At 57.0% G+C, this 11,111-nt stretch overlaps 1 protein-coding gene across 1 annotated transcript; it reads right to left on the bottom strand.

Moving 5' to 3' along the window:
- Nucleotides 1-404: 404 nt before the first annotated feature.
- LOC126647294 (uncharacterized) lies at nt 405-8,657 on the bottom strand. The gene is made up of 2 exons (XM_050329414.1): nt 8,012-8,657; nt 405-941 (listed from the first exon to the last, which is right to left on the bottom strand). Exons 1-2 carry the CDS (start codon nt 8,171-8,173, stop codon nt 405-407), a joined length of 699 nt encoding a protein of 232 aa, XP_050185371.1. The 5' UTR covers nt 8,174-8,657.
- Between the last annotated feature and the right edge of the window lie 2,454 nt (nt 8,658-11,111).

The following is an 11,111-nucleotide window of genomic DNA, read 5'->3' as shown; positions in this document are numbered from 1 at the left end:
CCTTGACACAACAAACCCTATGAGTTTCTGATTATGTGGAAAGATAAGACACAGTAATGCATTTCCTAGAATGACAGCTAGTAATCTCTTAAAATGCCCTTCTCTAGAAGGAAGAAAGCACACTGCTCTAGTCAATACAGTGATAGTCTGTAATGCAAAGATTAAGATGAGAATATTTAATAATCTAATACTTTTCCTCTCCACATAGTACTTTGGAAGTCGATATCTTTAGAAACCTGGCCCATTTCCCTGCTTTGAAAGCATTATATATTTAAGGTTCCTAAATAATTCATCCAGTCTATGTGGGTAAAAATATAAAAAGCAAGTCATAGAATCATAGAATAGATTGGGTTGGAAAAGACCTCCAAGATCATCAAGTCCAACCCCTGATCCAACTCTAATTACTATATCATGGCACTAAGGGCCATGTCCAATCTCTTTTTAAAAACTTCCAGGGATGGTGAATCCACCACCTCTCTGGGCAGGCCGTTCCAATGCCTGATCACCCTCTCTGTAAAGAATTTCTTCCTAACATCTAACCTAAACTTCCCCTGGCAGAGCTTGAGCCCATGTCCCCTTGTCCTGTTGTTGGTTGCCTGGGAGAAGAGACCAACCCCCACCTGGCTATAACTTCCCTTCAGGTAGTTGAAGAGAGTGATGAGGTCACCTCTAAGCCTTCTCTTCTCCAGACTAAACAATCCCAGCTCCCTCAGCCTCTCCTCATAGGACTTGTGCTCAAGTCCCTTCACCAGCCTGGTTGCTCTTCTCTGGACCCGCTCCAGCACCTCAATATCCTTCCTGAACTGAGGGGCCCAGAGCTGAACACAATACTCAAGGTGTGGCCTCACCAACGCAGAGTACAGGGGAAGGATCACTTCCCTGCTCCTGCTGGCCACACTGTTCTTGATGCAGGCCAGGATGCCATTGGCCTTCTTGGCCACCTGGGCACACTGCTGGCTCATGTTCAGCTTCCTGTCAATCAGCACCCCCCCGGTCCCTTTCTGCCTGGCTGCTCTCCAACCACTCTGTCCCCAGCCTGTAGCGCTGCAGGGGTTGTTGTGGCCAAAGTGCAGGACCCGGCACTTGGCCTTGTTGAACTTCATCCCATTGGAGTCAGCCCATCTCTCCAGTCTATCCAGATCCCTCTGCAGAGCCCTCCTGCCTTCTGGTAGGTTGACACTCCCTCCCAACTTGGTGTCATCTGCAAATTTGCTGATGATGGTCTCAATCCCCTCACCTAAATCATCAATAAAGATGTTAAAAAGGACTGGGCCCAGCACTGACCCCTGGGGGACACCACTGGTGACCGGCCACCAGCTGGAGGCAGCCCCGTTCACCAGCACTCTCCGGGCCCGGCCCTCCAGCCGGTTCCTGACCCAGCACAGAGTGCCCCTGTCCAAGCCGTGGGTTGCCAGCTTTTCCAGGAGTATGTTATGGGAGACAGTGTCAAAGGCTTTGCTGAAGTCCAGATAGACCACATCCACAGCCTTCCCCTCATCCACCAGCTGGGTCACCTGATCGTAAAAGGAGATCTGGTTGGTCAAACAGGATCTGCCCCTCCTAAACCCGTGCTGGCTGGCTCTGATCCCTTGTCCGTCCTGGAGCTGCTGTGTGATTGCACACAGGATGATCTGCTCCATAACTCTGCCAGGCACCCAGGTCAGGCTGACAGGCCTGGAGTTACCAGGGTCAGCCTTGCAGCCTTTTTTACGGATTGGGGTGATATTTGCCAACTTCCAATCATATGGGACCTCCCCAGTGAGCCAAGACTGTTGGAAGATGATGGAGAGTGGCTTGGCAAGCTCTTCTGCCAGCTCCCTCATCACCCTAGGATGGATCCCGTCTGCTCCCATAGACTTACGAGGATCCAGATGACTCAGTAAGTCCCTAACTATTTCCTCCTGCAATACAAGGGGGCTGTTAGGCTTCCTATCTCTGTCTACCAGCTCCAGAGGCCAGTTGCCTTGAGGGCCACCTGTCTTACTGGTAAAAACTGAGGCAAAGTAGGTGTTAAGTACCTCAGCCTTCTCTTCATCTCTATTAACTATGTTTCCCTCCAAGTCCATCAAAGAATGGAGGTTTTCTTTGCCCCTCCTTTTGTTATTAACCTCTTTATAGAAGGACTTTTTGTTATCCCTAACAGAAGTGGCCAAATTAACTTCAAATTGCACTTTTGTATCCCTGATTTTCCTTCTGCATGATCTAGCTGTCTTCCTAAAGTCTTCGTAAGTAGCCAGCCCTTTCTTCCACAGTCGGTAAACTCTCTTTTTATCCCTGATTTCCTTCACAATCTCCCAGTTTAACCAGGCTGGTTGTCTTCCCCGCCGGCTTGCCTTTCGGCACACCGGTACGGCCTGTTCCTGTTCACTCAAAACTTCCTGCTTGAAGCACATCCATGCCTCCTGGACCCCCTTGTTTTCAAGGCTTGTTTCCCAGGGTATGCTCTGGACTAGACTTCTGAATAGGTCAAAACCTGCCCTCCGGAAGACCAGCGTAGAGGTCTTATTGGTGGCTCTCCTTGAATCTCGGAGTATTGAAAATTCTATTATTTCATGGCCACTATTTCCCAGGCGGCCTTCAAGCCCTACATCTCTTGCATCGGCCTCTGGCATAACAGAGGCAAAGAAGCCGGTCTGGGACAACGGGGGGGACCTGGCCACTTGCTGGGGCAGGCCGTGTGCTGTGCAGCTCAGCGCCTCTGCCCACACTGGCGGGGTAACCGGGCCCCTCCCGGCAACCGGTGTGGGCCTTCAGCAAGAGTGCCGGCTGCAAGGGCCCAACCCAGGCAAGCGTGCGTTTTGCTCTCTTTCCTGCTTTCCTGACACAGCTCTTTCTCCTCGCTTCTTCCCCACGGGACACAGCTCACTCTGCGATTTCTTGCCCTTGGCACAGCTCTAGGAGGCAGGAGACGTCCCAGAGCCTCGGTCTGTGCCACTGGCAGGACGGCCTCCACCGCCGCCCCTGCCCACTGCCCACTGCCCACTGCCAGCTTCGGGTGCGCTTGGCGATGGACCGGAGGTGCAGCAGGAGAAGTAGGGCAGGGGCGGAGCCTTTGCCCTGCTTTGAGGGCTTCTGATGGGGAGAGCTGGGCCGTGGACTGGGGGGCTGCACGCTTGAAGGTCCCGGGGCTCTGCCCGCAGCCGGACTTCACCCTCTCATGCCTGCAGCCCTCCCACCCCGTCCCGCCCCGCCCCAGGCAGCGCCTTTCTCCTTCGCCCCACACGACACAGGCTGACCCCAGCAACTAAAAGGCTTGGGTCTTCTGGATGCTTTTTTCCCCCCAAATCGAGGACTCCAGTGTGAGGAAAAGAACCAGTCCTGCTTCTTGAGCGAACCAGGAGCTTTCTTTCAAGAAAGGCGTCTGGTTATTCTGTTGTCATTTAGCAGCGGCCCAGCCCCGCGAGGCACGTCTTCCAAGAACTCCTCCTTCGAAAGGGGAGGGCAGGAACACAGGAACGGCGGGAGACACCGAAAACCAAATTTCTACTTCCAAGAAGGAAAGGCCGACTTGGTGGCTGTTGCCCAGCTGTGCTTACGGACGTCCCTCTGCCGCCTTCAGCCTCCAGGACAGCTCTCTTGCACGCACACTTGCCAAGGGACACAGCTCAGCTGCCTAAGGAACAAGTCCTAGCCCAACCGCTAAATATTCTTCCCTTTCCAAACAAGAACTTCCTGACAGTTCTCTTTCAAAACCAATCTTTATTTGAAACTTTCAGAAGTCCACCTTAAAGACTCGGCTCTCCTATGTCACCGCCCTCGCTAAAGCACCCGTTGTCATGTTTGTCATTAAACGGGAAGGGAAAGCGTGAGACGGCCTTGTCCTTGTGCTTTTAAATTGGAGTGGAGAGCACCAGGAACACCTAACCCTACTTTAAGCTACAGAACTTACTCGACTAATTCTTCCCTACCCCTACTTTAAGCTACAGAACTTACTCGACTAATTCTTCCCTACCCCTACTTTAACCTACAGAACCTAAGGGGACTAATTCTCCTCTTTCAGGGAACGGGAACAAGGACAGGTGGTCTGGGAGGATGGGGACAAGGGTAGGCAAGCCAAGGCCCAGCTCGAATTGAGTCTGGCCAGAGCTCTTAAGGAGGACAGGAAGGGCTTCTACAGCTATCTTGCTAAAGGGAGACTAGGGATAAGGTGGGCCCTCTCCGGAAGGAACTGGCAGCCGTGGCTCTCATGCACCAAGAGAAGGCTGAGGCTCTCGATGGCTTCTGTGCTTCAGTCTTCAACAGCAAGTGCTCCAGCCACACCGCCCAAGTGGAGAAAGGCAAATGCAGGGATTGGCAGAAGAAGAGCCTAAGTCCCCTGCAGCAGAGGATCACGTTGGAGAGCACGGAAGGCACCTGAAGGTGCACGAGGGACCCGCTGAGAGTCACCCACAGGTCCTGAGGGAGCCGGCAGACAAAGTGGCTAGGCCACTAGGCATCGTTTTGGAAAAGCCGTGGCAGTCAGGCAAAGTCCTCGGTGAGTGGAGAAAGGGCAATACCAGCCAAGGGAGCAACGGCACTGGCCCCAAGAGCGAGCCCTGGGAGACCCCCGTGGTGACCGGCCATCAGGCGGATGTCAGTGCGGGCAGCGCCGCAGCCTGGGAGCCGCCATGCTGTCCCGCCAGGCAGGGCGGGCGGAATGCCCTGCGCAGAGCCCGCAGTGCCTCCCTGAAGAGAGAGGGCCGCTGCGCTGAGACAGCCGGAGCTGACTTGGGCTCGACTCGCCAACGCTGCAGACTGCCCCCAGCAGCTCAGTCGGTGGATGTGTCTGCTGACGTTGACGTGTCGCAGGGCTCTGGCCATGACTCACACGGGAGGGACCCAGAGCTACTGGCTGCCCCAGTACTGCCGCTTTGCTGCCTGTTTTCTTGGCCCTGGCAGCGCTCTAAGAGGCTGGAGACGTCCCAGAGACTCTCGTCCTCAGACCAGGCCCCCTCCTGGCTCTGTGGAGGGGGCAGGACCGTCTGCGCCGCTGCCCCTGCCCACTGCCCCCTGAGAGCTTCCAGCCGGCTGGATGAGGGGCTGGGGGGGCCGCAGGGGCTGTGCAGGGCAGCTGCCTGGCTCTCCGCCCCTGCTGCTGGGGCTGTTGCCACCACGGCCGCATCCACGGCTCGAGCCAGGTCCCGCTCTGCCCCCGGCTGCTGGCCACGGTGCCGGATCACAGCTGCAATCCTGCTCAGGGTGGCACGTGCCACGCGCCGCAGCGCGTCCAGCACGGCAGGGCAGCGGCCTCTGGGGCGCTGCGGGGCAGCTGCTGTTGGCTGGCTGTGCCTGCCACCCGCCGGGGCAGGAGATGCGCTGTGCGGGTCCCCGCCTGCCTCTTGGGCCGCCTCTGCGCACACGAGGCAGGCGCATTGGGGCCCTTCCCGGCAAGCGGTCTGAGGCTGCAGCAGGAGTGGCGCGAGGGAGGGCTTGACCCAGATGCTGTAGATCTGGACGCCTTCCCCGTCCTCCTCTGACAGCTCGCTGTCGCTGCCGTCTTCCTCGGGGGACAGCGGTCGCTCTCTGTTTTCTTCCCCTCGCCACTCCCCGCAGATGGTCCAGAGCCCTGTCCACGGCCCACTGAGAGCCTCCAGCTGGCTTGGGGAGGGGCTGGGGGGCGGGCGTCCGGGGTCAGGGCCTTTGGCCTGATGTAGGGGCTGCTGATGCGGCCAGCTGGGGCACGGGCTCTGGCTGTGGCCGCTTGAAGGCCCCGGGGCTCTGCCCACGCCTCCCGTGGGACGGGCACGGGGAACCCCTTGTCTCCACTCGCCCAGCTTCGGTCTCTGCTGTCTTGCTCTGGGGGCAGCTCGAGGAGGCTGCAGCTGTCTGAGAGCTCCTCGGACCAGGGGCCGTCCTGGCTCGGTGCCACTGAGAGGACGGCCTTGGCTGCTGTCCCTGCCCACTGCCCCCTGCGAGCTTCCAGGTCGCTTGGCCAGGGGCTGAGGGTGCAGCAGTCTGGAAAGCCGTGCGGGCTGGGGGCCTTTGGCCCGGTGTAAGAGCTTGTGCTACTGACACCTGGGCCAGGGACTGAGGCTGTGCCTGCTTGAGAGTCCCGGGGCATCCGTGCCCATGCCGGGCACGGGAGGGACACTGAGCTACATTCTTCCCCACTACTCCAGCTCTCCTCTGTGTTTTCATCTTCTGTTGACGGCAAGGGGAGGCTGGAGATATCCCAGAGACTCTCATCCTCAGAGCAGGCCCCGTCCTCGCTCTCTGCCACCGGCACGACTGCCCGCGCTGCTGCCCCGGCCCGCTGCCCACTGAGAGCTTCCCGATGGCTTGGGAAGGGGCTGGGGAGCAGCAGGGGCTTTGCAGGGCAGAGTCCTGGCTCTGTGGCCCTGCTGCTGTGGATGTTCCCGCTATGGCTGCCTCCCTACCTTGTTGCGCCTCCCTACCTTCTTCCGCCTCCCTCTGTGGCTCCGGCTTCCGGCCACGGCGCCGGATCACAGCCGCAACCCTGCTGCGGGTGGCGCGTGCCACGCGCTGCAGTGCGTCCAGCACAGCGCGGCCGTGGCCTCTGGGGCTGCGTGGGGCAGCTGCCTGGCTCTCTGCCCCTGCTGCTCTCCGCTGCTCAGCCACGGCAGCACAAGAGGCGCTCTTCTCCTCTTGCTGCGCTGCTGCCTGCGTCTGCCGGTTGTCCACCTGTGGCAAGGAGGAGGAGGAGGAGGAGAGATGGTGGTGTGGGATGGAGGCGGTTGCCACGGCACATCCAGCCTCTGGGTGCCCGCAAGCACAGCCCGCCCTGGCGCCAAGGCAGCTCTCTACTACCCTATCCCTCACCTTGTGCTTCCTCTGCCAGCTCGGCAGCCACTTGCGCGTCTGCAAGTCGCTGAACTTCTCCATCTTCCACGTCGGCTTCTTCCTCCGCCGCTGAGGTCCCCGAGAGAGATGCTGCCTCCTGACACAGAGGCTCTCCTAGGAGTGTGCACTCCGGGGTTCCGCCCGCCCTTGTTAGCCTCCCGGTCAGGGGCGGGGCCCCGCGGTGTCACAATGGCCTCTGGGCCCAAGGAGGCCCTGCATCACAAAGGGCCCGGCAATGCTGTCACAATGGGCCATTGCCCGGCACCCCTAGGGCAGCAGGCCTGGGGGCGCACAGCTGAGGGCAGCTGACGGCTGCAACTGGTTGGAAGCGGCTGTGCCCGGCACAAGGCTGCCCCGCTTTCCCATCCCAGACGCTCCAGCCGGCCCCAGCCAACAGCTCCCGCAGGACCCCACTGCCCGTGGCCTCCCCAGAGCTCAGCCCTGTCTGCATCCGGCAGCTGGCGGTGCCACCCCCCCGGGGCAGCCAGCCGTGGCTGCGGCACGGCCCGGGCTCAGACAGATAAGTTCCTTGTCAGGAGAATTGCCTTGCTAAGGTTTTGACAACTGTCAATAAATGCAATCCCTCGACCGTGTGTGTGTGGATCATAGAATCATAGAATCATAGAATAGATTGGGTTGGAAAAGACCTCCAAGATCAGCGAGTCCAACCCCTGATCCAACTCCAATTACTATATTATGGCACTAAGGGCCAGGTCCAATCTCTGTTTAAAAACCTCCAGGGATGGTGAATCCACCACGTCTCTGGGCAGGCCGTTCCAATGCCTGATTACCCTCTCTGTAAAGAATTTCTTCCTAACCTCTAACCTAAACCTCCCCTGGCAGAGCTTGAGCCCATGTCCCCTTGTCCTATTGTTGGTTGCCTGAGAGAAGAGACCAACCCCCACCTGGCTATAACCTCCCTTCAGGTACTTGAAGAGAGTGATGAGGTCACCTCTAAGCCTTCTCTTCTCCAGACTAAACAACCTCAGCTCCCTCAACATCTCCTCGTGAAACTTGTGCTTGAGTCCCTTCACCAGTCTCCACCAGTTGCTCTTCTCTGGACCCGCTCCAGCACCTCAATATCCTTCCTGAACTGAGGGGCCCAGAGCTGAACACAATGCTCAAGGTGTGGCCTCACCAGCACTGAGTCCAGGGGAAGGATCACTTCCCTGCTCCTGCTGGTCACACTGTTCTTCATGCAGACCAGGATGCCATTGGCCTTCTTGGCCACCTGGGCAAACTGCTGGTTCGTGTTCAGCCTCCTGTCGATCAGCACCCCCAGGTCCCTTTCTGCCTGGCTGCTCTCCAGCCACTCTGTGCCCAGCCTGTAGCGCTGCAGGGGGTTGTTGTGGCCAAAGTGCAGGACCCGGCACTTGGTCTTGTTGATCTTCATTCCATCGAAGTCAGCCCATCTCTCCAGTCTATCCAGATCCCTCTGCAGAGCCCTCCTGCCTTCCGGCAGGTCGACACTCCCTCCCAACTTGGTGTCATCTGCAAATTTGCTGATGATGGTCTCAATCCCCTCACCTAAATCATCAATAAAGATGTTAAAAAGGACTGGGCCCAGCACTGACCCCTGGGGGACACCACTGGTGACCGGCCACCAGCTGGAGGCAGCCCCGTTCACCAGCACTCTCCGGGCCCGGCCCTCCAGCCGGTTCCTGACCCAGCACAGAGTGCCCCTGTCCAAGCCGTGGGCTGCCAGCTTTTCCAGGAGTATGTTATGGGAGACAGTATCAAAGGCTTTGCTGAAGTCCAGATAGACCACATCCACAGCCTTCCCCTCATCCACCAGCTGGGTCACCTGATCGTAAAAGGAGATCCGGTTGGTCAAACAGGATCTGCCCCTCCTAAACCTGTGCTGGTTGGCTCTGATCCCTTGTCCATCCTGGAGCTGTGATTGCACACAGGATGATCTTCTCCATAACTCTTCCAGGCACCCAGGTCAGGCTGACAGGCCTGTAGTTACCAAGGTCAGCCTTGCAGCCTTTTTTACGGATTGGGGTGATATTTGCCAACTTCCAATCATATGGGTCCTCCCCAGTGAGCCAAGACTGTTGGAAAATGATGGAGAGTGACTTGGCAAGCTCTTCTGCCAGCTCCCTCATCACCCTAGGATGGATCCCGTCTGCTCCCATAGACTTACGAGGATCCAGATGACTCAGTAAGTCCCTAACTATTTCCTCCTGCAATACAAGGGGGCTGTTAGGCTTCCTATCTCTGTCTACCAGCTCCAGAGGCCAGTTGCCTTGAGGGCCACCTGTCTTACTGGTAAAAACTGAGGCAAAGTAGGTGTTAAGTACCTCAGCCTTCTCTTCATCTCTATTAACTATGTTTCCCTCCAAGTCCATCAAAGAATGGAGGTTTTCTTTGCCCCTCCTTTTGTTATTAATCTATTTATAGAAGGACTTTTTGTTATCCCTAACAGAAGTGGCCAAATTAACTTCAAATTGCACTTTTGTATCCCTGATTTTCCTTCTGCATGATCTAGCTGTCTTCCTAAAGTCTTCGTAAGTAGCCAGTCCTTTCTTCTATAGTCGGTAAACTCTCTTTTTTTATCCCTCTTTTCCTACACGATCTCCCGGTTTAACCAAGCTGGTTGCCTTCCCCGCCGGCTTGCCTTTCGGCACACCGGTACGGCCTGTTCCTGTGCACTCAAAACTTCCTGCTTGAAGCACATCCATGCCTCCTGGACCCCCTTGTTTTCAAGGCTTGTTTCCCAGGGTATGCTCTGGACTAGACTTCTGAATAGGTCAAAATCTGCCCTCCAGAAGTCCAGCGTAGAGGTCTTATTGGTGGCTCTCCTTGAATCTCGGAGTATTGAAAAATCTATTATTTCATGGCCACTATTTCCCAGGCGGCCTTCAAGCCCTACATCTCTTGCATCGGCCTCTGGCATAACAGAGGCAAAGAAGCCGGTCTGGAACAACGCGGGGGACCTGGCCACTTGCTGGGGCAGGCCGTGTGCTGAGCAGCTCAGCGCCTCTGCCCACACTGGCGGGGTAACCGGGCCCCTCCCGGCAACCGGTGTGGGCCTTCAGCAAGAGTGCCGGCTGCAAGGGCCCAACCCAGGCAAGCGTGCGTTTTGCTCTCTTTCCTGCTTTCCTGACACAGCTCTTTCTCCTCGCTTCTTCCCCACGGGACACCACTTGTTTTGTGATTTCTTGCCCTTGGCACAGCTCTAGGAGGCAGGAGACGTCCCAGAGCCTCGGTCTGTGCCACTGGCAGGACGGCCTCCACCGCCGCCCCTGCCCACTGCCCACTGCCCACTGCCAGCTTCGGGTGCGCTTGGCGATGGACCGGAGGTGCAGCAGGAGAAGTAGGGCAGGGGCGGAGCCTTTGCCCTGCTTTGAGGGCTTCTGATGGGGAGAGCTGGGCCGTGGACTGGGGGGCTGCACGCTTGAAGGTCCCGGGGCTCTGCCCGCAGTCGGACTTCACCCTCTCATGCCTGCAGCCCTCCCACCCCGTCCCGCCCCGCCCCAGGCAGCACCTTTCTCCTTCGCCCCACACGACACAGGCTGACCCCAGCAACTAAAAGGCTTGGGTCTTCTGGATGCTTTTTTCCCCCCAAATCGAGGACTCCAGTGTGAGGAAAAGAACCAGTCCTGCTTCTTGAGCGAACCGGGAGCTTTCTTTCAAGAAAGGCGTCTGGTTATTCTGTTGTCATTTAGCAGCGGCCCAGCCCTGCAAGGCACATCTTCCAAGAACTCCTCCTTCGAAAGGGGAGGGCAGGAACACAGGAACGGCGGGAGACACCGAAAACCAAATTTCTACTTCCAAGAAGGAAAGGCCGACTTGGTGGCTGTTGCCCAGCTGTGCTTACGGACGTCCCTCTGCTGCCTTCAGCCTCCAGGACAGCTCTCTTGCACGCACACTTGCCAAGGGACACAGCTCAGCTGCCTAAGGAACAAGTCCTAGCCCAACCGCTAAATATTCTTCCCTTTCCAAACAAGAACTTCCTGACAGTTCTCTTTCAAAACCAATCTTTATTTGAAACTTTCAGAAGTCCACCTTAAAGACTCGGCTCTCCTATGTCACCGCCCTCGCTAAAGCACCCGTTGTCATGTTTGTCATTAAACGGGAAGGGAAAGCGTGAGACGGCCTTGTCCTTGTGCTTTTAAATTGGAGTGGAGAGCACCAGGAACACCTAACCCTACTTTAAGCTACAGAACTTACTCGACTAATTCTTCCCTACACCTACTTTAAGCTACAGAACTTACTCGACTAATTCTTCCCTACCCCTACTTTAACCTACAGAACCTAAGGGGACTAATTCTCCTCTTTCAGGGAACGGGAACAAGGACAGGTGGTCTGGGAGGATGGGGACGAGG

Source organism: Myiozetetes cayanensis, unplaced genomic scaffold (assembly GCF_022539395.1).
Source record: "Myiozetetes cayanensis isolate MyiCay16 unplaced genomic scaffold, myiCay2020 scf4, whole genome shotgun sequence".
Lineage (NCBI taxonomy): Eukaryota > Metazoa > Chordata > Aves > Passeriformes > Tyrannidae > Myiozetetes > Myiozetetes cayanensis.
The sequence above is the reverse complement of the archived record's forward strand: the minus strand, read 5'-3'. Positions and strand labels throughout refer to the sequence as shown.